At 50.0% G+C, this 24299-nt stretch overlaps 2 protein-coding genes across 2 annotated transcripts; one reads left to right on the forward strand and one right to left on the reverse strand.

The window, feature by feature from the left end:
• The first annotated feature begins 1315 nt into the window (after positions 1-1315).
• Positions 1316-2560, forward strand: LOC130129115 (uncharacterized). The gene has a single exon (XM_056298914.1). It carries the CDS (start codon positions 1316-1318, stop codon positions 2558-2560), a length of 1245 nt encoding a protein of 414 aa, XP_056154889.1.
• A 385-nt stretch (positions 2561-2945) lies between these two features.
• Positions 2946-4686, reverse strand: LOC130129116 (uncharacterized). Its single transcript, XM_056298915.1, has 2 exons — positions 3359-4686; positions 2946-2970 (listed from the first exon to the last, which is right to left on the reverse strand). The coding sequence occupies exons 1-2, from the start codon at positions 4684-4686 to the stop codon at positions 2946-2948; spliced, it is 1353 nt and encodes a 450-aa protein (XP_056154890.1).
• Between the last annotated feature and the right edge of the window lie 19613 nt (positions 4687-24299).

The following is a 24299-nucleotide window of genomic DNA, read 5'->3' on the forward strand; positions in this document are numbered from 1 at the left end:
GCTGTCTCCTGAAGACTCTGCTGTCTCCTGAAGGCTCTGCTGTCTCCTGAAGACTCTGCTGTCTCCTGAAGGCTCTGCTGTCTCCTGAAGGCTCAGCTGTCTCCTGAAGGCCTGCTGTCTCCTGAAGACTCTGCTGTCTCCTGAAGGCCTGTTGTCTCCTGAAGACTCTGCTGTCTCCTGAAGGCCCTGCTGTCTCCTGAAGGCTCTGCTGTGTCCTGAAGGCCTGCTGTCTCCTGAAGGCTCTGCTGTCTCCTGAAGGCTCTGCTGTCTCCTGAAGGCCTGCTGTCTCCTGAAGGCTCTGCTGTCTCCTGAAGGCCTGCTGTCTCCTGAAGGCCTGCTGTCTCCTTAAGGCTCTGCTGTCTCCTGAAGGCTCTGCTGTCTCCTGAAGACTCTGCTGTCTCCTGAAGGCCCTGCTGTCTCCTGAAGGCCCTGCTGTGTCCTGAAGGCCTGCTGTCTCCTGAAGGCTCTGCTGTCTCCTGAAGGCTCTGCTGTCTCCTGAAGGCCTGCTGTCTCCTGAAGGCTCTGCTGTCTCCTGAAGGCCTGCTGTCTCCTGAAGGCCTGCTGTCTCCTGAAGGCTCTGCTGTCTGCTGAAGGCTCTGCTGTCTCCTGAAGGCCTGCTGTCTCCTGAAGGCCTGCTGTCTCCTGAAGACTCTGCTGTCTCCTGAAGGCTCTGCTGTCTCCTGAAGGCTCTGCTGTCTCCTGAAGGCTCTGCTGTCTCCTGAAGGCCTGCTGTCTCCTGAAGACTCTGCTGTCTCCTGAAGGCTCTGCTGTCTCCTGAAGGCTCTGCTGTCTCCTGAAGGGCTGCGGTCTCCTGAAGACTCTGCTGTCTCCTGAAGGCCTGCTGTCTCCTGAAGACTCTGCTTTCTCCTGAAGGCTCTGCTGTGTCCTGAAGGCCTGCTGTCTGCTGAAGGCTCTGCTGTCTCCTGAAGACTCTGCTGTCTCCTGAAGACTCTGCTGTCTCCTGAAGGCTCTGCTGTCTCCTGAAGGCTCTGCTGTCTCCTGAAGGCCTGCTGGCTGATGGTGAAGAAGAGGCAGGGGGCTTTTTCCCACAGTGAGAGATTGACGCCATTAGAGTTTCTGCTGTGACCAGAGAGTCAGTCAAGGTCAGCGTGACAGCTGCAGAAAGACACATAGATTTCTTGCAGCGTGTGATAAGCCGAAGGCAGGCGCACACACATATTTCAGATGCTTTGTGGCGATAAACTCCGTCACTGCAGCAGCCTGGAGGAAGTGATTAAAGCACTTTGTCTTCACTCATACCCACCTTGTCCCATCCTCGTCTCTGATCCCTATCTGAACTGTGTTTGCCCAGACAATGCAGAATACAGCGATCTCCCCAGAACCTCTGCACCGCCTCTGCACCGCCTCTCCACCATTTCTCCACCGCCTCTCCATCGTTTCTCCACCGTTTCTCCACCGCCTCTCCACCGTTTCTCCACTGCCTCACCACCACCTCTTCACCGTTTCTCCACCGCCTCTGCACCGCCTCTCCACCGTTTCTCCACCGCCTCTCCACCGTTTCTCCACTGCCTCGCCACCGCCTCTCCACCGTTTCTCCACCGCCTCTGCACCGCCTCTCCACCGTTTCTCCACCGCCTCTCCACCGTTTTTCCACTGCCTCGCCACCGCCTCTCCACCGTTTCTCCACCGCCTCTCCACCGTTTCTCCACTGCCTCACCACCACCTCTTCACCGTTTCTCCACCGCCTCTGCACCGCCTCTCCACCGTTTCTCCACCGCCTCTCCACCGTTTCTCCACCGCCTCTCCACCGTTTCTCCACTGCCTCACCACCACCTCTCCACCGTTTCTCCACTGCCTCACCACCACCTCTTCACCGTTTCTCCACCGCCTCTGCACCGCCTCTCCACCGTTTCTCCACCGCCTCTCCACCGTTTCTCCACCGCCTCTCCACCGTTTCTCCACTGCCTCACCACCACCTCTCCACCGTTTCTCCACTGCCTCACCACCACCTCTCCACCGTTTCTCCACTGCCTCGCCACCGCCTCTCCACCGTTTCTCCACCGTTTCTCCACCGCCTCTCCACCGTTTCTCCACCGCCTCTCCACCGTTTCTCCACTGCCTCGCCACCGCCTCTCCACCGTTTCTCCACCGCCTCTCCACCGTTTCTCCACCGCCTCTCCACCGTTTCTCCACCACCTCTCCACCGTTTCTCCACCACCTCTCCACCGTTTCTCCACCGCCTTTCCACCGTTTCTCCACCACCTCTCCACCGCCTCTCCACCGCCTCTCCACCGTTTCTCCACCGCCTCTGCACCGCCTCTCCACCGTTTCTCCACCGCCTCTCCACTGTTTTTCCACTGCCTCGCCACCGCCTCTCCACCGTTTCTCCACCACCTCTCCACCGTTTCTCCACCGCCTCTCCACCGTTTTTCCACTGCCTCGCCACCGCCTCTCCACCGTTTCTCCACCACCTCTCCACCGTTTCTCCACCGCCTTTCCACTGTTTCTCCACCGCCTCTCCACCGCCTCTCCACTGCCTCTCCACCGTTTCTCCACCGTTTCTCCACCGCCTCTCCACCACTTTTCCTCACGACACTGACTCTCAAGTGAGGAGCTGGTTTAGAAACAGCATGCTGGAGACAGAGTGTCAAGTCATCACCTCATTTATGAATTAAGACTTCAAATATCCATTTGTGAACAGGCTGTTCCACTATCTTCGTTTTAAAACACTACGACGACCAAGGCTGTACTTTTGACCGATGTGGATTTTCAAACTTTAATAACTTTGTAAAAAAAGAAGAAAAAAAATAAAGATACAGACCTGCCGCTCCCTGAATATTTGCATAAAAATGAGTTTTAGATCAACTGCACAAAACCTGACGAACTTGATGCTTTGTCATAGTTAACTGTTGACTCCACGAGACTCCCGTCACTGTGCAGCAGGAGGGTCTGAGTACGTATAGTGGGGGAGAATCCCTCTCTCCTTACATCTGCTGTTTCTGGAAGAATCTAAAGAGAAAAATCACAGCCCACATTTTGTGAAAGCTTCTTGAAAATCAGGGAAGCTCCAAGTTGTGGGTTTCTGAGGGCATAGAACATCAAATACTTCCAGGAGAGGTACAAAGCATTGTAGGGGTTTGAACTTTCCTCGGGAGAATATGGCTGCTCTGAAATTATGAATTACCTTGAGCTAAAAACAAGAAGTACGGTGAAGCAAGCTTACCAGCAACCCTGAGAGCCATGTCGGAGTCCTCGACAATGACTGTACGTCGAGGGCGAATTTGGGAATGTGAAGCACAGGATGTGTCCTGCGGAGTCGATGAATCACAGCGCTTCCATAAATATTGTACTTCAATATTCCCCCTTATTGACTCATACTAAAGCATTCCTTACTCACCCTGTGAGGTCGCATATTAATCCCAAAAGCTGTTCCTCTGGATGGCGAACCTCATAGGGGAATTTCTTTAACTGGTCTGTATTCCGATTTCCTGTCAATGCGGAAGTCGCCATGACGTGTCGCCCCCTGGCGAATGCAGCAGCGTGGCCCAGCTGTGTGCACAGCTGTTTACTCTGCGCTGCCGCCACGACGGCGGCCTGGGAGGAGCTGGAAAGGCTGTAGCAGGAAGGTGGAACAGCATCTCCCCCAAACACGGGTGCAGACGTGGCATGGCGGGCGGTGTGAGGAAGACCGGAAGACGGGTGCAGACGTGGCATGGCGGGCGGTGTGAGGAAGACCGGAAGACGGGTGCAGACGTGGCATGGCGGGCGGTGTGAGGAAGACCGGAAGACGGGTGCAGACGTGGCATGGCGGGCGGTGTGAGGAAGACCGGAAGACGGGTGCAGACGTGGCATGGCGGGCGGTGTGAGGAAGACCGGAAGACGGGGGCGACGTGGCATGGCGGGCGGTGTGAGGAAGACCGGAAGACGGGTACAGACGTGGCATGGCGGTCGTTGTGGGTAAGACCGGAAGACGGGTGCAGACGTGGCATGGCGGGCGGTGTGAGGAAGACCGGAAGACGGGTGCAGACGTGGCATGGCGGGCGATGTGAGGAAGACCGGAAGACGGGTGCAGACGTGGCATGGCGGGCGGTGTGAGGAAGACCGGAAGACGGGTGCAGACGTGGCATGGCGGGCGGTGTGAGGAAGACCGGAAGACGGGTGCAGACGTGTCATGGCGGGCGGTGTGAGGAAGACCGGAAGACGGGTATAGGCGTGGCATGGTGGGCGGTGTGAGGAAGACCGGAAGACGGGTGCAGACGTGGCATGGCGGGCGGTGTGAGGAAGACCGGAAGACGGGTGCAGACGTGGCATGGCGAGCGGTGTGAGGAAGACCGGAAGACGGGTGCAGACGTGGCATGGCGGGCGGTGTGAGGAAGACCGGAAGACGGGTGCAGACGTGGCATGGCGGGCGGTGTGAGGAAGACCGGAAGACGGGTGCAGACGTGGCATGGCGGGCGGTGTGAGGAAGACCGGAAGACGGGTGCAGACGTGGCATGGCGGGCGGTGTGAGGAAGACCGGAAGACGGGTATAGGCGTGGCATGGTGGGCGGTGTGAGGAAGACCGGAAGACGGGTGCAGACGTGGCATGGCGGGCGGTGTGAGGAAGACCGGAAGACGGGTGCAGACGTGGCATGGCGGGCGGTGTGAGGAAGACCGGAAGACGGGTGCAGACGTGGCATGGCGGGCGGTGTGAGGAAGACCGGAAGACGGGTGCAGACGTGGCATGGCGGGCGGTGTGAGGAAGACCGGAAGACGGGTGCAGACGTGGCATGGCGGGCGGTGTGAGGAAGACCGGAAGACGGGTGCAGACGTGGCATGGCGGGCGGTGAGAGTTCTTTGTGCTGCAAGTTCAGACAGGAATGGGTTAATGGCCGCTGGGAGGTCGCTGTGCTCTCTAGGCTCTGGCAGCCTGCTAGCCGTCTCGTCTGTACTGTCTTCTGTGTGAACGATACCTACCAACTCGCTGTCTCACGTGTTTGGCCTGACTGGAGGGATCTCCCCGCTTCCGGTGTTTTCACGTTTGCGCCGGCCTCACCCACTGCCGTCCATGCAGGGTCGTTGCCCACGTCTACGTTTAAGTTTTGTGTTCGTTGGATCGGCTGGGGGAGCCTGGTCTGCTGCATGCTGTGGGGCCCGGGACCACGGCCCTGCCCGGAGCCCGGAGCTGCACCCGCGGAGGAAGCACCGAGGGCGGTCTGACAGGACGCGGAAGCGGGGCGGGCTAAGCTAACTGCTAACCTGTGATTTTTTTATTTTTATTTTTTTTTGCATATCTGTCTTAGTTTGGGTATGTGTGTTAGGTTGGGTATGTGGGTTAGTGTGGATAAGTGTGTTAGTTTGGATATGTGTGTTAGTTTGGATATGTGTGTTAGTTTGGATATGTGTGTTAGTTTGGATATGTGTGTTAGTTTGGATATGTGTGTTAGTTTGGGTATGTGTGTTAGGTTGGGTATGTGTGTTAGTTTGGATATGTGTGTTAGGTTGGGTATGTGTGTTAGGTTGGGTATGTGTGTTAGTGTGGATATGTGTGTTAGGTTGGGTATGTGTGTTAGGTTGGGTATGTGTGTTAGGTTGGGTATGTGTGTTAGTTTGGATATGTGTGTTAGTTTGGATATGTGTGTTAGTTTGGATATGTGTGTTAGTTTGGGTATGTGTGTTAGGTTGGGTATGTGGGTTAGTGTGGATATGTGTGTTAGGTTGGGTATGTGGGTTAGTGTGGATATGTGTGTTAGGTTGGGTATGTGTGTTAGGTTGGGTATGTGTGTTAGGTTGGGTATGTGTGTTAGTGTGGATATGTGTGTTAGGTTGGGTATGTGTGTTAGGTTGGGTATGTGTGTTAGGTTGGGTATGTGTGTTAGTGTGGATATGTGTGTTAGGTTGGGTATGTGTGTTAGGTTGGGTATATGTGTTAGGTTGGGTGTGTGTGTTAGTGTGGGTATGTGTGTTAGTTTGGATATGTGTGTTAGTTTGGATATGTGTGTTAGTGTGGATATGTGTGTTAGGTTGGATATGTGTGTTAGGTTGGGTATGTGTGTTAGTGTGGATATGTGTGTTAGGTTGGGTATGTGTGTTAGTGTGGGTATGTGTGTTAGGTTGGGTGTGTGTGTTAGGTTGGGTATGTGTGTTAGGTTGGGTATGTGTGTTAGGGTGGATATGTGTGTTAGGTTGGGTGTGTGTGTTAGGTTGGGTGTGTGTGTTAGGTTGGGTGTGTGTGTTAGTGTGGATATGTGTGTTAGTGTGGGTATGTGTGTTAGGTTGGGTGTGTGTGTTAGGTTGGGTGTGTGTGTTAGTGTGGATATGTGTGTTAGTGTGGATATGTGTGTTAGTGTGGATATGTGTGTTAGTGTGGATATGTGTGTTAGGTTGGGTATGTGTGTTAGGTTGGGTGTGTGTGTTAGTGTGGATATGTGTGTTAGTGTGGGTATGTGTGTTAGGTTTGGTATGTGTGTTAGGGCACACACATGCTGCCCTGGCCTGCTGCAAGGAAGCCTCATCTCACGCCTCCCCCTCACCAGGTGCAGTGTACAGGAGGTGCATATCAAGACCTCTCTGTGGATCAGGGCCCTTGTTCTGCTGCTGGGGGACAGGGGAGAGGTCTATCTACTGGGAACCCCTTGGGTTTTGTGTTTCTGTCTATCTGTCTGTGCCGGACTCCCTCTGTCCCAGATAGCAAACTTGCTGTAGTCCGGACCCGTCCCACACCAACACTTTCATCCGGCCCACATACCACATGGAATGATGGCACTTGGGCGGTGCATGAGTTCAAAGGTCAGGAGCTCGAACTTGTCCTTTCATTTCCTGCTCCTGCACACGTGGAATGAAACGACACGCCCTTTCCCCAGCCCACAGCCGTGCAACACACACACACACACACACACACACACACACACACACACACACACACACACACACACACACACACACACACACACACACACACACACACATTAACACTGTCCAGGAGAAGAAGACCAGCCAGGGTGACTGTGGGAACTTCCGGTCTACATGGGCTAGCAGTTAGCTTAGCCTGCCCCGCTCCGGCGTCCTGTCAGACCGCCCTCGGTGTTTCCTCTTCGGGCGCAGCTCCAGGCAGGGCCGTGGTCCCTGGGCCCACAGGACACAAGAGACGAGACTACCCCAGCTGGTCCAGAACCAGCTCTCCCAGCTGATCCAGAACCAGCTCTCCCAGCCATCACACGAAGACAAATTTAGACGCAGACGTGAAACTACGCGATGATCTTCCTTCTTTATTTTACTCATTTTACAAATGTGTCTCTCTGAGGACACAGGCAGTCACTATATATAGACCCCACCCTTATAAACAATACAGTGACTGCAGGTACCCCCACCCTTATAAACAATACAGTGGCTGCAGGTACCCCCACCCTTATAAACAATACAGTGACTGCAGGTACCCCCACCCTTATAAACAATACAGTGTCTGCAGGTGTCCCCACCCTTATAAACAATACAGTGTCTGCAGATACCCCCACCCTTATAAACAATACAGTGACTGCAGGTACCCCACCCTTATAAACAATACAGTGGCTGCAGGTACCCCCACCCTTATAAACCATACAGTGACTGCAGGTACCCCCACCCTTATAAACAATACAGTGTCTGCAGGTACCCCCACCCTTATAAACAATACAGTGACTGCAGGTACCCCCACCCTTATAAACAATACAGTGACTGCAGGTGTCCCACCCTTATAAACAATACAGTGACTGCAGGTACCCCCACCCTTATAAACAATACAGTGACTGCAGGTACCCCCACCCTTATAAACAATACAGTGGCTGCAGGTACCCCCACCCTTATAAACAATACAGTGACTGCAGGTACCCCCACCCCTATAAACAATACAGTGACTGCAGGTGTCCCACCCTTATAAACAATACAGTGACTGCAGGTACCCCCACCCTTATAAACAATACAGTGACTGCAGGTACCCCCACCCTTATAAACAATACAGTGACTGCAGGTACCCCCACCCTTATAAACAATACAGTGACTGCAGGTGTCCCACCCTTATAAACCATACAGTGGCATAACGAGCCAAACCAACGACCAGTTTCATATGCAAATAAGGGCGTGACCATTGACCACGTGTACTGTTCACAGAGGGTTGGGGAAGTTGTAACACGGTGACGGAGGTACTCTCAGCCCCCCCCCCCCCCCCCGTTCAGGGATGGTCGTTCCCCCTTAACCAGGATGGCCTCTTTGACTCCCCGTTCAAACCATCGTTCCACATAATGTCGTGATTGATTTCGCGGACACACAAGCAGAAACACAGGATATTTGGGACAGACTGGTGAGCTGCGGGGCGGGGGGGGGGGTGGGGGGAGGGCGGTGCTTCTTCCTTTCAGAGTGAAGCTTCACAGATAAATGCCTGCGTGCCAGCACCCTGAACTCTGCAGGGACCCAGCGCGTCTGCGAGCCGGATATCACCGGAGCTTAAATAAGGAAGCGTGATGCCAGATGAAAGAAGGCACCTCACAGGCTGCTATTACAGCCCTACTTTAAGAATAGAGCTGTCAGAGGAGGGTGGAGAGGGGGGTGGGGTGGTGGGGTGGGGGTGCAGTCAGAGCGAGCAGCAGCACTTCCGCCGCTCCGGCTAAATGAGAGGCGAGGGCTGCTGAGACCTGATCGGTAGGTGCAGCGTGGCGCGAGCTGATGAAGCAAAGCTCACTTCGCTCAAGGTGGAGTGGCGCCACTGTCATCCGCCCAGCACCGGAAGTCAAGAAGAAACCCGCCCACAGCCCACTCCTGCGGTGTCTCCTGAAGACAGGGGGGAGGACGCAGGGACGTGCGGAGGGAGGCGGAGGACTGAAATCAATCTCGCGGCGCGGGCGTGCGTGCGGAGGGCCGCGCGGCCCGGCGAGCTGCAGCCTGGCGCCTCGCCTCGCAGTGACGGCGCAGAGTAATGACGCCACGCCGGGCGGCGATTAGCCTGCGCCATTTGTCTTCTCTGGCCACTCACACGCCGGGAGAAGGCTTTATCTGGGAGCCACAGCGCGGTGTGTGTGTGTGTGTGTGTGTGTGTGTGTGTGTGTGTGTGTGTGTGTGTGTGTGTGTGTGTGTGTGTGTGTGTGTGTGTGTGTGTGCGTGTGTGTGTGTGTGTAAATGAATGATGGAGCGAGCGAGTAAGACAGAGAGCAGGACAGAAGGGAAGAGCTACAGTAGCAGTTGTGTTACGATGCTGTGGATATGACAGACCCACAACCACAGCTTATACACACCCCTGTTGTTTCACTTGTTAACACTTTCCCTCAGCAAGCTTTTGCAGGTGGAAACTGTCCGCAGTGTGTTGTTTAAAGCAACGGGCGCATAAGTTATTCACCTAATGCATAAGCATATGTCGCCTCTTTCACTCACTCCATCTATATATATAGACCACACACACACACACACATATATGTGTGCGTGTGTGTGTGTGTGGTCTATATATATGTGTGTGTGTGTGTGTGTGTGTGTGTATGTGTATAGTCTATATATATAATATATATATATGTGTGTGTGTGTATGTAGTCTATATATATATATATATATATATATATATATATATATATACGTGTGTGTGTGTGTGTGTGTGTGGTCTATATATATGTGTGTGTGTGTGTGTGTGTGTGTGTGTGTGTAGTCTATATATATATATGTGTGTGTGTGTGTGGTGTATATATATATATATATATATATATATATATATATATATGTGTGTGTGTGTGTGTGTAGTCTATATATATATATATATATATATATATACGTGTGTGTGTGTGTGTGTGTGGTCTATATATATGTGTGTGTGTGTGTGTGTGTGTGTGTGTGTGTGTGTGTGTGTAGTCTATATATATATACGTGTGTGTGTGTGGTGTATATATATATATATATATATATGTGTGTGTGTGTGTGTGTAGTCTATATATATATATATATATATATATATATATATATATATATATATATATATATATGTGTGTGTGTGTGTGTGTGTGTGGGGGGTCTATATATATATGTGTATGTATATAGTATATAGACTACACACACACACACACACACACACACACATATATATATATATATATATATATATATATATATATATATATATATATATATATATATATATATATATATAAATTACAGCCCTGTACACACAAAGTGCTCTCCGGTTCACATGTGGGTGTGTCAACAAACGTGATTAGGTATCGGCAGGCGAGGAATCATAATTCTCTGAGTGCAGCGTTAATTAGCAGTAACCCAATGATGTGTTGGCTTAGATGGATGTTCCCATTTGTGCAGTATGAGCATTAACACACATTGTGCTGTGTTTGGCGGTGCGTGATGTGTGTGTAATGCTGTCAGCAGCCCGAGGACGGTGGACACGGTTGTGTGGTTGGACTTATGTGGGGGTAATGCCGCTCTTCTCAGTTTTGCTGTCCCGTAATTTACATTTCCTGCAGGATTAAAAGCCAACGTGTTGTGTGGTGCAGCTCATGCGCGGCGGCGGCGGCGGCGGCGGCGGCGGCGGCAGCATATGGCCCTCACACACCTCCCTCCCTGCAGCCACGTGTGGGGCCGAGGAGCTGCAGCAGGGGAAGGGGAGCAGTGCCTCAGCCTGAGGGTCGCCCACCGCTTTTCTACCTCATTCAATTAATCAAGACCTTGATTAGGCTGACACCGGTTCCCCATGGTAACCAAGACTGGGCAGCTTGATCAGCTGAGCTGCCACTCTGCTGCTGCGAGGCTCATGCTGATGCAGATCAGACTGAGGCGGATCAGCCTGGACTCGCCGCAGTTGGGCAGATGTGCTGGTTAGCATGCGGTCCAGCAGCTGGAAGGTTGCTGGTCCTTCCCCCTCAGCTGCTGCAGACGTAGGCGCTGTGTGTCGGGCAGCGTTTGCTGACGGCTCATCACCGGATATTGCAGAAGTGCTCTTGAGCAAAGTAAATGACCCACTAACCAACGTAGGTTCAACTCCAGAAACACCGAGCAGCAGTGAGCCCTAGTTTGCCCTCTGACCTGCCTCTGCAACATGTGTGTGTGTGTGTGTGTGTGTGTGTGTGTGTTTGGATGAGTTGTATGAACGGCCTCTCGCTGTACTTTAATGGACAACCACACAAGACTTGTCTTCACCTGGACAGACACACCACTGCAGGAGGACCAACCTGTCTCTGTCTTTCATCGCCTTTGGAGTCTCATGATGCTAATTTCCAGGGTCGTGTGCTGGTCTGTTCTGTTGCCTACCAACAGGGGCACGACCCCGGCACGGTGGTGCAGCGGTTAGCGCGGCCGCCTCACAGCAAGAAGGTCGTGGGTTCGAGCCCCGGGGTAGTCCAGCCTTGGTGGGTGGTCCCGGGTCGTCCTCTGTGTGGAGTTTGCATGTTCTCCCCGTGTCTGCGTGGGTTTCCTCCCACAGTCCAAACACATGGAGGTCAGGTGGATCAGCCGTACTACAGCGTTGCTAGGTGTGTGTGTGTGTGTGTGGGGGGGGGGGGGGCTGTGATGAGGGCCAGGGTGTCTCGCTGCCCAGGGATGCTGGGATAGGCCCCAGCATCCCTGAGAGCGGGATAAGCGGTTCAGCTAATGGATGAACCAACATGGGAATCGCCAGTTTGAATCCCTATGTAACCTCCGGCTTGGTCGGGCGTCCCTACAGACACAATGGGCCGAGTCTGTGGGTGTGTGTCCTGGTTGCTGCACTAGCGCCTCCTCTGGTCAGTCGGGGCGCCTGTTTGGGGGGGAGGGGGCTGGGGGAACAGCGTGATCCTCCCACGTGCTACGTCCCCCTGGTGAAACTCCTCACTGTCAGGTGAAAAGAAGCGGCTGGTGACTCCACATGTATGGGAGGAGGCATGTGGTAGTCTGCAGCACCTCCCCGGATCGGCTGGCGGAGGAGGTGGAGCAGAGACCGGGACGGCTCGGGGGAGTGGGGTAATTGGAAGGATGCGACTGAGAAAAAGGGGTCTCTGGTTAAAGAAGGAAAGCAGATATCAGCAGTAAAATGTTCTGGCCCCTCTGGCAGACGGACGTGCTTGTTTCAGGAAAGTGTGCTGGTGTCCCGGTCTTCCGACTTGCTACGAGGACTTTTCCCTCCACAGGGAAGAAGAGCTGAAATCAGGAATGTTGACTCGAGACATTTCCTGTTAAACGTCTCTAAGGAAGCAATGAGAACTGCTGGTGGAGTAAAGCATCTTACACTCAACATTTCTACTTCAACATCTTTCCGGAAAAAAGAGGACAGCACGGTGGCCCAGAGGGCAGCCCGGTGGCCCAGGGGTCAGCACGGTGGCCCAGTGGGCAGCACGATGGCCCGGGGGTCAGCACGGTGGCCCAGAGGGCAGCACGGTGGCCCAGAGGGCAGCACGGTGGCCCAGAGGGCAGCACGGTGGCCCAGTGGGCAGCACGGTGGCCCAGAGGACAGCACGGTGGCCCGGGGGTCAGCACAGTGGCCCAGTGGGCAGCACAGTGGCCCAGTGGGCAGCACAGTGGCCCAGAGGGCAGCACGGTGGCCCAGTGGGCAGCACGGTGGCCCAGAGGGCAGCACGGTGGCCCAGTGGGCAGCACGGTGGCCCAGAGAGCAGCACAGTGGCCCAGTGGGCAGCACGGTGGCCAAGTGGGCAGCACGATGGCCCGGGGGTCAGCACGGTGGCCCAGAGGGCAGCACGGTGGCCCAGTGGGCAGCACGGTGGCCCAGAGGGCAGCACTGTGGCCCAGTGGGCAGCACGGTGGCCCAGAGGGCAGCACGGTGGCCCAGTGGGCAGCACAGTGGCCCAGTGGGCAGCACGGTGGCCCAGAGGACAGCACGATGGCCCGGGGGTCAGCACGGTGGCCCAGAGGGCAGCACGGTGACCCAGTGGGCAGCACGGTGGCCCAGAGGGCAGCACGGTGGCCCAGTTGGCAGCACGGTGGCCCAGAGGGCAGCACGGTGGCCCAGAGGACAGCACGGTGGCCCGGGGGTCAGCACAGTGGCCCAGTGGGCAGCACGGTGGCCCAGAGGGCAGCACGGTGGCCCAGAGGACAGCACGGTGGCCCGGGGGTCAACACGGTGGCCCGGGGGTCAGCACGGTGGCCTCACAGCAAGAAGGTCCTGGGTTTCGAACCCCAGGTCGTCCCAGGTCCCTTCTGTGTGGAGTTTGCTTGTTCTCCCCGTGTCTGCCTGCGTGGGTTTCCCCCCACAGTCCAAAGACACGCATGTTATGGTTAATACTCCTGCCCGTGCCCCTGAGCAAGGCAGCGGGAAGAAGAGCTGGAGTTGCAGCTGCACCCTGCCCCTCTACAGTGGGCTGGTTACATGCAGAGAACACAGCCGCTGTAGCCGCACCGCGGCGCCGTGACGTCATAAGGCGGCTTCCCGCCGCCGCCTTCTCTGAAGAACGTGCAGCTCTTTCTCTCTCTGCACCACGGCCTCCCAAATAAAGTTCCTCTTTTGATGTTTGACCTTTCTTTTCTCTCTCTCAAGGTTAGTTAGACGGGGAAATCACTCCGGACCCTGGGCCAACTGCTCGGGAGACCTGCGGTTCTGAGATCCATCTCGTGGACTGTGATGGCCCGGCCATTTGGCCCGCCTCCTCGAGAAAGATGCGAACAGGCCAGATGGAGGGGTAATCACGGAAGCAACAGGCAGCCAGAGCTCCCGAGTCTGCCCCGCCTGTCTGGAGACGAGATGGCAAATATGCTCCTTCCTTCTTATTGGACCGCCTCACCCTCCCTGTCCGTCCGTCCATCTGTCCGTCTCTCCGTCAGACTGTCTATCGGACTCTAAATTGATCTTAATGACTGGCTGCTGGGGTGTGTGTCTTCTGGCCTGTCTGACTGTTCGCCTGGCTGTCGGCTGGCTGGGCCATCTGTCATGGGATTTCCGTGAGCCTTTTGTTTTTCAGTTTGCCATCCTCGTCTTAGCTCGTGTTCTCCAGCTTCCTGTCTGTCTGGCTGGTGCTGGCTGGTGCTGGCTGGTGCTGACAGGTGCTGACAGGTGCTGACAGGTGCTGACAGGTGCTGGCTGGTGCCGACAGGTGCTGACAGGTGCTGACAGGTGCTGACAGGTGCTGGCTGGTGCTGACAGGTGCTGACAGGTGCTGACAGGTGCTGGCTGGTGCCGGCAGGTGCTGGCTGGTGCTGACAGGTGCTGGCTGGTGCTGACAGGTGCTGACAGGTGCTGACAGGTGTTGACAGGTGCTGACAGGTGCTGGCTGGTGCTGGCAGGTGCTGACAGGTGCTGGCAGGTGCTGGCTGGTGCTGGCAGGTGCTGGCAGGTTCCTGTTGGTGCTGGCAGGTGCCGGTTGGTGCTGGTAGGTGCCGGCTGGTGCTGGTAGGTGCTGACAGGTGCTGACAGGTGCTGGCTGGTGCCGGCAGGTGCTGGCTGGTGCTGGCTGGTGCAGGTGAGGTGCAGGTGAGGTGCTGGCTGGTGTAGGTGAGGTGCCGGTGAGGTGCAGGTGAGGTGTTGGAGGTAACGTTGGGGCAGTAAACATGTCGGCATATCTTCTCTCTGTTCCGGGTGTCTCTCTGTTCCCTCCCCCGCAGGGGGGCAGGTACATAAGATAAAGTGAGTATTTACGGTCAACAGTGCTGAGGTTTGAATCCGGTGGGATTAACCCGTGAGATGCTCGGTGAAATAATATTGCACTTTATAGATGACCTGTGACCTTTTTGTCATTCAGAATCCCCCTGTCCTGATACTGCTAGAAGAAAGACGAAGAGGGACGCCACCTTGTTTTGTCATTGTACAGGTCACCATGAATGTGTTCTCTGCCTTTAACCGCTAGGGGCAGTGGTGCAGCACCTGGCGACCTACTCCAGTTCTTCTTTCGACTGCCTTGCTCAGGGGCACAGGCAGGAGTATCAACCCTAACATGCATGTCTTTTTTTTAGCCCCCCCCCCTTTTTTTCCCTCCCCAATACTACTTGGCCAATTACCCCACTCTCCCGAGCCGTCCCGGTCGCTGCTCCACCCCCTCTGCTGCAGACTACCACATGCCTCCTCCCATGCATGTGGAGTCACCAGCCGCTTCTTTTCACCTGGCGGTGAGGAGTTTCACTAGGGGGACGTAGCGCGTGGGAGGATCACGCTATTCCCCCCAGTCCCCCCCCCCCAACAGACGCCCCGACTGACCAGAGGAGGCGCTAGTGCAGCGACCAGGACACACACCCACATCCGGCTTCCCACCCGCAGACACGGTGAGTTGTGTCCGTAGGGACGCCCGACTAAGCCTTGAGTAACACGGGGATTCGAACTGGCGATTCCCGTGTTGGTAGGCAACGGAATAGACCGCTGCGCCACCCGGACGCTCCGACAGTTCTTCTTTCCATTGCCTTGCTCAGGGGCACAGGCAGGAGTACTAACCCTAACACGCATGTCTTTTTGATGGTGGGAGGAAACCCACCGCAGGCACAGGGACAACATGCAAGCTCCACCCAGAAAGGACCTGGGACGGCCTGGGGTTCGAACCCAGGACCTCGTTGTTGTGAGGCAACACTGCTGACCACTGGGCCACCGTGCCGCCCTCTTTCTTTCTTTCTCCCCCCCCCCCCAAGATTTGTCAAGCAGCATAAGGGAATTTCCGCCCTTGGACGTCATGAAGACGGCAGCGGGGATGGCAGCCTCAGTACAGCGCCCTCTACTGGCTTTGTTTATTATCCGTCTGCTCAAGCGCATTACTTTCACTAGCGAAGAGCTGCTTAGCATTTGGCAGTTAACTCCCGATAGTCTTTCACCGGTCTTCACAAACCTGGGAAGTCCTTTGGAGGCCTTGTCTGGAGGAACAGCGGCTCCCTGTGGGACATGGAGACAACGCAGACGGGGGAGCAGGACGCTGCGCTCGCGAGGCTCCGGCAGCAGGGGGTCCCAGCAGGGTCCCGCCTGGCGAATCCCCGCTCCATGCCCAACGACATGGATGCACTGCTCCTCACCAGCGGGACGAACAAGGACTCGTCCTTTGCGTCACGGAAACCTGGCTCAGCGAATCCACCGTTTTGCGCCAGAACGCTCCACACACCAGCTCGAGGTGGAGAGGGAGGACTAATTGAGCCAATTACATGGGGGATGATTAGGTGGCCAGATGGAAGAATTATGCCAGGACACCAGGGAACCCCCTACTCTTTGCGATAAGTGGCATGGGAGCTATAATGACCACCAGTGGCGGCTGGTGCTAACATTTTTTTTGGGAGGGGGCGAAATTTACCTTGGTGCAGCACACCTGACAGCTGCTTTAATGTCACGTGGTTATTAAGAAGGACAATGTAGCCTATGGATTGTATCAGGGTTCAAACCCCTGATACAGTCCATAGGCTGCCCCATCGTGTCCACTGTATAAGGGCAGGAGGGGTTGTGGGGCTGTGGGGTGGTGTATGGTGTAGTGTATGGACAATACCGAGGGAGTGCAGGAAGGAGGACACGGACAGATGGAGTCGAGCCCAGTCCGTTTACTCGCCACACAAAACAACACCGGCACAACACAATCTCTCCTGGCAACAAGCTAACAGCTAGGCCGTCGCAAACATGGCTCCCTCCCCTGGGAAACTGAACAGCGCCTCCTTCGGCACTCTGGACGTCTTCCTCAGAGGAGCAGCAGCCCCTGCTGAAGCTACCCTCCACTGTGCACCACCACAACACAGTATACACGCAATATGGTGCCATATATGGGCATAGGCTGATGACTCCTCCGCCATAACTAGTGTGTGTGTCGCAGCGACATACCTGTCGCGCGCACACGCCTGCCCGCCTCCCCCATGCTGCTGTTCTTTTCCCTTTTCCTTCTGCTTTTCTTTCTTTTCTTTGTCCTTCTGCTTTTCTTTCTTTTCTTTGTCCTTCTGCTTTTCTTTCTTTTCCCTTTTCCTTCTGCTTTTCTTTCTTTCCTTTTCCTTCTGCTTTTCTTTCTTTTCTTTGTCCTGCTTTTCTTTCTTTTCTTTGTCCTTCTGCTTTTCTTTCTTTTCTTTGTCCTTCTGCTTTTCTTTCTTTTCTTTGTCCTTCTGCTTTTCTTTCTTTCCTTTTCCTTCTGCTTTTCTTTCTTTTCTTTGTCCTGCTTTTCTTTCTTTTCTTTGTCCTTCTGCTTTTCTTTCTTTTCTTTGTCCTTCTGCTTTTCTTTCTTTTCTTTGTCCTTCTGCTTTTCTTTGTCCTTCTGCTTTTCTTTCTTTTCTTTGTCCTGCTGCTTTTCTTTCTTTTCTTTGTCCTGCTGCTTTTCTTTCTTTTCTTTGTCCTTCTGCTTTTCTTTCTTTTCTTTGTCCTGCTGCTTTTCTTTGTCCTTCTGCTTTTCTTTCTTTTCTTTGTCCTGCTTTTCTTTCTTTTCTTTGCCCTGCTTTTCTTTCTTTTCTTTGTCCTTCTGCTTTTCTTTCTTTTCTTTGTCCTTCTGCTTTTCTTTCTTTTCTTTGTCCTTCTGCTTTTCTTTCTTTTCTTTGTCCTTCTGCTTTTCTTTCTTTTCTTTGTCCTTCAGCTTTTCTTTCTTTTCTTTGTCCTTCTGCTTTTCTTTCTTTTCTTTGTCCTTCTGCTTTTCTTTCTTTTCTTTGTCCTTCTGCTTTTCTTTCTTTTCTTTGTCCTTCTGCTTTTCTTTCTTTTCTTTGTCCTGCTTTTCTTTCTTTTCTTTGTCCTGCTGCTTTTCTTTGTCCTTCTGCTTTTCTTTCTTTTCTTTGTCCTGCTGCTTTTCTATCTTTTCTTTGTCCTTCTGCTTTTCTTTCTTTTCTTTGTCCTTCTGCTTTTCTTTCTTTTCTTTGTCCTTCTGCTTTTCTTTCTTTTCTCTGTCCTGCTGCTTTTCTTTCTTTTCTTTGTCCTGCTGCTTTTCTTTCTTTTCTTTGTCCTTCTGCTTTTCTTTCTTTTCTCTGTCCTGCTGCTTTTCTTTCTTTTCTCTGTCCTGCTGCTTTTCTTTCTTTTCTTTGTCCTTCTGCTTTTCTTTCTTTTCTTTGTCCTTCTGCTTTTCTTTCTTTTCTTTGTCCTTCTGCTTTTCTTTCTTTTCTTTGTCCTTCTGCTTTTCTTTCTTTTCTTTGTCCTTCTGCTTTTCTTTCTTTTCTTTGTCCTGCTGCTTTTCTTTCTTTTCTCTGTCCTTCTGCTTTTCTTTCTTTTCTCTGTCCTTCTGCTTTTCTTTCTTTTCTTTGTCCTTCTGCTTTTCTTTCCTTTCTCTGTCCTTCTGCTTTTCTTTCTTTTCTTTGTCCTTCTGCTTTTCTTTCTTTTCTTTGTCCTTCTGCTTTTCTTTCTTTTCTTTGTCCTTCTGCTTTTCTTTCTTTTCTTTTCCTTCTACTTTTCTTTCTTTTCTTTGTCCTTCTGCTTTTCTTTCTTTTCTTTGTCCTTCTGCTTTTCTTTCTTTTCTCTGTCCTTCTGCTTTTCTTTCTTTTCTCTGTCCTTCTGCTTTTCTTTCTTTTCTTTGTCCTTCTGCTTTTCTTTCTTTTCTTTGTCCTTCTGCTTTTCTTTCTTTTCTCTGTCCTTCTGCTTTTCTTTCTTTTCTCTGTCCTTCTGCTTTTCTTTCTTTTCTCTTTCCTTCTGCTTTTCTTTCTTTTCTTTGTCCTTCTGCTTTTCTTTCTTTTCTCTGTCCTTCTGCTTTTCTTTCTTTTCTTTATCCTTCTGCTTTTCTTTCTTTTCTCTGTCCTTCTGCTTTTCTTTCTTTTCTTTGTCCTTCTGCTTTTCTTTCTTTTCTTTGTCCTTCTGCTTTTCTTTCCTTTCTCTGTCCTTCTGCTTTTCTTTCTTTTCTTTGTCCTTCTGCTTTTCTTTCTTTTCTTTGTCCTTCTGCTTTTCTTTCTTTTCTTTGTCCTTCTGCTTTTCTTTCTTTTCTCTGTCCTTCTACTTTTCTTTCTTTTCTTTGTCCTTCTGCTTTTCTTTCTTTTCTCTGTCCTGCTGCTTTTCTTTCTTTTCTTTGTCCTTCTGCTTTTCTTTCTTTTCTCTGTCCTTCTGCTTTTCTTTCTTTTCTTTGTCCTTCTGCTTTTCTTTCTTTTCTCTGTCCTTCTGCTTTTCTTTCTTTTCTTTGTCCTTCTGCTTTTCTTTCTTTTCTTTGTCCTTCTGCTTTTCTTTCCTTTCTCTGTCCTGCTGCTTTTCTTTCTTTTCTTTGTCCTTCTGCTTTTCTTTCTTTTCTTTGTCCTGCTGCTTTTCTTTCTGTTCTCTGTCCTTCTGCTTTTCTTTCTTTTCTTTGTCCTTCTGCTTTTCTTTCTTTTCTTTGTCCTTCTGCTTTTCTTTCTTTTCTTTGTCCTTCTGCTTTTCTTTCTTTTCTTTGTCCTTCTGCTTTTCTTTCTTTTCTTTGTCCTTCTGCTTTTCTTTCTTTTCTTTGTCCTTCTGCTTTTCTTTCTTTTCTTTGTCCTTCTGCTTTTCTTTCTTTTCTTTTCCTTCTACTTTTCTTTCTTTTCTTTGTCCTTCTGCTTTTCTTTCTTTTCTTTGTCCTGCTGCTTTTCCTTCTTTTCTTTGTCCTTCTGCTTTTCTTTCTTTTCTTTGTCCTTCTGCTTTTCTTTCTTTTCTTTGTCCTGCTTTTCTTTCTTTTCTTTGTCCTGCTGCTTTTCTTTGTCCTTCTGCTTTTCTTTCTTTTCTTTGTCCTGCTGCTTTTCTATCTTTTCTTTGTCCTTCTGCTTTTCTTTCTTTTCTTTGTCCTTCTGCTTTTCTTTCTTTTCTTTGTCCTTCTGCTTTTCTTTCTTTTCTCTGTCCTGCTGCTTTTCTTTCTTTTCTTTGTCCTGCTGCTTTTCTTTCTTTTCTTTGTCCTTCTGCTTTTCTTTCTTTTCTCTGTCCTGCTGCTTTTCTTTCTTTTCTCTGTCCTGCTGCTTTTCTTTCTTTTCTTTGTCCTTCTGCTTTTCTTTCTTTTCTTTGTCCTTCTGCTTTTCTTTCTTTTCTTTGTCCTTCTGCTTTTCTTTCTTTTCTTTGTCCTTCTGCTTTTCTTTCTTTTCTTTGTCCTTCTGCTTTTCTTTCTTTTCTTTGTCCTGCTGCTTTTCTTTCTTTTCTCTGTCCTTCTGCTTTTCTTTCTTTTCTCTGTCCTTCTGCTTTTCTTTCTTTTCTTTGTCCTTCTGCTTTTCTTTCCTTTCTCTGTCCTTCTGCTTTTCTTTCTTTTCTTTGTCCTTCTGCTTTTCTTTCTTTTCTTTGTCCTTCTGCTTTTCTTTCTTTTCTTTGTCCTTCTGCTTTTCTTTCTTTTCTTTTCCTTCTACTTTTCTTTCTTTTCTTTGTCCTTCTGCTTTTCTTTCTTTTCTTTGTCCTTCTGCTTTTCTTTCTTTTCTCTGTCCTTCTGCTTTTCTTTCTTTTCTCTGTCCTTCTGCTTTTCTTTCTTTTCTTTGTCCTTCTGCTTTTCTTTCTTTTCTTTGTCCTTCTGCTTTTCTTTCTTTTCTCTGTCCTTCTGCTTTTTTTTCTTTTCTCTGTCCTTCTGCTTTTCTTTCTTTTCTCTTTCCTTCTGCTTTTCTTTCTTTTCTTTGTCCTTCTGCTTTTCTTTCTTTTCTCTGTCCTTCTGCTTTTCTTTCTTTTCTTTATCCTTCTGCTTTTCTTTCTTTTCTCTGTCCTTCTGCTTTTCTTTCTTTTCTTTGTCCTTCTGCTTTTCTTTCTTTTCTTTGTCCTTCTGCTTTTCTTTCCTTTCTCTGTCCTTCTGCTTTTCTTTCTTTTCTTTGTCCTTCTGCTTTTCTTTCTTTTCTTTGTCCTTCTGCTTTTCTTTCTTTTCTTTGTCCTTCAACTTTTCTTTCTTTTCTCTGTCCTTCTACTTTTCTTTCTTTTCTTTGTCCTTCTGCTTTTCTTTCTTTTCTCTGTCCTGCTGCTTTTCTTTCTTTTCTTTGTCCTTCTGCTTTTCTTTCTTTTCTCTGTCCTTCTGCTTTTCTTTCTTTTCTTTGTCCTTCTGCTTTTCTTTCTTTTCTTTGTCCTTCTGCTTTTCTTTCTTTTCTTTGTCCTTCTGCTTTTCTTTCTTTTCTTTGTCCTTCTGCTTTTCTTTCTTTTCTTTTCCTTCTACTTTTCTTTCTTTTCTTTGTCCTTCTGCTTTTCTTTCTTTTCTTTGTCCTGCTGCTTTTCCTTCTTTTCTTTGTCCTTCTGCTTTTCTTTCTTTTCTTTGTCCTTCTGCTTTTCTTTCTTTTCTTTGTCCTTCTGCTTTTCTTTCTTTTCTTTGTCCTTCTGCTTTTCTTTCTTTTCTTTGTCCTTCTGCTTTTCTTTCTTTTCTCTGTCCTTCTACTTTTCTTTCTTTTCTTTGTCCTTCTGCTTTTCTTTCTTTTCTTTGTCCTGCTGCTTTTCTTTCTTTTCTTTGTCCTTCTGCTTTTCTTTCTTTTCTTTGTCCTGCTGCTTTTCCTTCTTTTCTTTGTCCTTCTGCTTTTCTTTCTTTTCTTTGTCCTTCTGCTTTTCTTTCTTTTCTTTGTCCTTCTGCTTTTCTTTCTTTTCTTTGTCCTGCTGCTTTTCCTTCTTTTCTTTGTCCTGCTGCTTTTCTTTCTTTTCTTTGTCCTTCTGCTTTTCTTTCTTTTCTCTGTCCTTCTGCTTTTCTTTCCTTTCTTTGTCCTTCTGCTTTTCTTTCTTTTCTTTGTCCTTCTGCTTTTCTTTCTTTTCTTTGTCCTTCTGCTTTTCTTTCTTTTCTTTGTCCTGCTGCTTTTCCTTCTTTTCTCTGTCCTGCTGCTTTTCTTTCTTTTCTTTGTCCTTCGGCTTTTCTTTCTTTTCTCTGTCCTGCTGCTTTTCTTTGTCCTTCTGCTTTTCTTTCTTTTCTTTTCCTTCTGCTTTTCTTTCTTTTCTTTGTCCTGCTGCTTTTCTTTCTTTTCTCTGTCCTTCTGCTTTTCTTTCTTTTCTATGTCCTTCTGCTTTTCTTTCTTTTCTTTGTCCTTCTGCTTTTCTTTCTTTTCTTTGTCCTTCTGCTTTTCTTTCTTTTCTTTGTCCTTCTGCTTTTCTTTCTTTTCTTTGTCCTTCTGCTTTTCTTTCTTTTCTTTGTCCTGCTGCTTTTCCTTCTTTTCTCTGTCCTGCTGCTTTTCTTTCTTTTCTTTGTCCTTCGGCTTTTCTTTCTTTTCTCTGTCCTGCTGCTTTTCTTTGTCCTTCTGCTTTTCTTTCTTTTCTTTTCCTTCTGCTTTTCTTTCTTTTCTTTGTCCTGCTGCTTTTCTTTCTTTTCTCTGTCCTTCTGCTTTTCTTTCTTTTCTATGTCCTTCTGCTTTTCTTTCTTTTCTTTGTCCTTCTGCTTTTCTTTCTTTTCTCTGTCCTGCTGCTTTTCTTTCTTTTCTTTGTCCTTCTGCTTTTCTTTCTTTTCTCTGTCCTTCTTCTTTTCTTTCTTTTCTTTGTCCTTCTGCTTTTCTTTCTTTTCTCTGTCCTGCTGCTTTTCTTTCTTTTCTTTGTCCTTCTGCTTTTCTTTCTTTTCTCTGTCCTTCTGCTTTTCTTTCTTTTCTCTGTCCTTCTGCTTTTCTTTCTTTTCTTTGTCCTTCTGCTTTTCTTTCTTTCCTCTGTCCTTCTGCTTTTCTTTCTTTTCTCTGTCCTTCTGCTTTTCTTTCTTTTCTTTGTCCTTCTGCTTTTCTTTCTTCTCTTTGTCCTTCTGCTTTTCGTTCTTTTCTTTGTCCTGCTGCTTTTCTTTCTTTTCTTTGTCCTTCTGCTTTTCTTTCTTTTCTCTGTCCTGCTGCTTTTCTTTCTTTTCTTTGTCCTTCTGCTTTTCTTTCTTTTCTCTGTCCTTCTGCTTTTCTTTCTTGTCTTTGTCCTTCTGCTTTTCTTTCTTTTCTCTGTCCTTCTGCTTTTCTTTCTTGTCTTTGTCCTTCTGCTTTTCTTTCTTTTCTTTGTCCTGCTGCTTTTCTTTCTTTTCTTTGTCCTTCTGCTTTTCTTTCTTGTCTTTGTCCTGCTGCTTTTCTTTCTTTTCTTTGTCCTTCTGCTTTTCTTTCTTTTCTTTGTCCTTCTGTTTTTTCTTTTTGTGTGTGAGTGATGTGTGCACGTGCTAGAAGCTGCTGCTGTGTACTGCAGTCAAATTCGTCGTGTGCATACACACACTTTGCCAGTAAAGCTCATTCTGGTTCTGGTTCTGGTTCTGGTTCTGATGCTGATGGTGGTAGACGAGGCGGCACACTGTTCCAGTTAACTGCGGTTTCCAGAACTGTTTTACATCACAGGAATGACGTAAGAAAACCGTCATGGATTATGGCCTCTAATGCAGACACCTCTTATACGTATTTCTTAGATTTTTGTGTGTAACCATCAAAATCAAACTGGTCATAAGCGAGCACAGGATGTGCACCTACTGAGAAATGGGCTAATCCATGCATCACAGCTCTAGCGTTGTGTTACCTGTTTGTGTTTCGTTGGGGCTTGGGGGTTTGGGCTTGGGCGTTGGGGCTTGGGGGACGCTTCTAATAGCAGTTAAAGGGGATGTTTCACCAGAGAGGGCGTTCCCTCGTGCAGCTTCACGTGACGATGCCAGACCTGCATTGTGGTCACATGTACAGTTCGTCCATAAACACACCATGCTGGTGTTCATTTACACATCTGGGACGGGGGCGCAGTGGTTAGCGCGGTCGCTTCACAGCAAGAAGGCTCTGGGTTCGAGCCCCGGGGTAGTCCAACCTTGGGGGTCGTCCTCCGTGTGGAGTTTGCATGTTCTCCCCGTGTCTGTGTGGGTTTCCTCTGGGGGCTCCGGTTTCCTCCCCCAGTCCAAAGACATGTAGGTCAGGTGAATCACCCATACTAAATTGTCCCTAGGTGTGTGTGTGTGTGTGTGTGTGTGTGTGTGTGTGTGTGTGTGTGTGTGTGTGTGTGTGTGTGTGTGTGTGTGTGTGTGTGTGTGTGTGTGGGCGCCCTGTGATGGCCTGGCGGCCTGTCCAGGGTGTCTCCCCGCCTGCTGCCCAGTGACTGCTTGGATAGGCTCCAGCGACCCTGAGAGCAGGATAAGCGGTTTGGATGATGGATGGATGGATGTATTGGACGTTACTTTCTGTGGCTCTGTAAGGTCGTCCTGTTTCCTTTTTTTCCTACCCAGGTTATGTTATATTTATTGCCCAACTGTAGATCATTTGCTACTTCAGGATCCCTAAGAACCACAAGCTGCCCTGTCCCCTCCGGGGAGGCAATCAATGATCACACCGCCCACTGTGGCGAGTGGCGCCCATGCTGCGGCGCTGCTTCCATGGTACTGTCCGGTCCAGCTCAACACTGTACCACGCAAAGACTAACGTCGATCCTGAAAGCGGTCTGGTTATCTTTTGTCCTTGGCAAACACGACACCTTCTGACTCCCCCTGAACACTGAGGTCACGTCATCATTCTGCTCCTCTGGATGTGAACAGGTTTCAGTAGATCACCGTCTGATTCGCAGAATTTTGTAACACTTCAAAGTCAGAATCCCTGTTATTAGCCTGTCATTAGCCCGTTATTAGCCAGTTAATTGTGCACGGTGGGGTAGTGTTGGCACGTTAAACATGGAACGTGATACAGCACTGCAGAGCAGAAGTGGCTGAAGCGCAACT

The sequence above is a fragment of the Lampris incognitus genome, chromosome 18, assembly GCF_029633865.1.
Source record: "Lampris incognitus isolate fLamInc1 chromosome 18, fLamInc1.hap2, whole genome shotgun sequence".
Taxonomy (NCBI): Eukaryota; Metazoa; Chordata; class Actinopteri; order Lampriformes; family Lampridae; genus Lampris; species Lampris incognitus.

Coding starts and splice junctions, on each gene's coding strand:
- LOC130129115 (XM_056298914.1), top strand. CDS start 1,316: ATGCAGAATACAGCGATCTCCCCAGAACCTCTGCACCGCCTCTGCACC.
- LOC130129116 (XM_056298915.1), bottom strand. CDS start 4,686: ATGCCACGTCTGCACCCGTCTTCCGGTCTTCCTCACACCGCCCGCCAT. Junction 2,971..3,358: donor TTAATATGCGACCTCACAGG/GTGAGTAAGGAA, acceptor TTTTCTCTTTAG/ATTCTTCCAGAAACAGCAGA.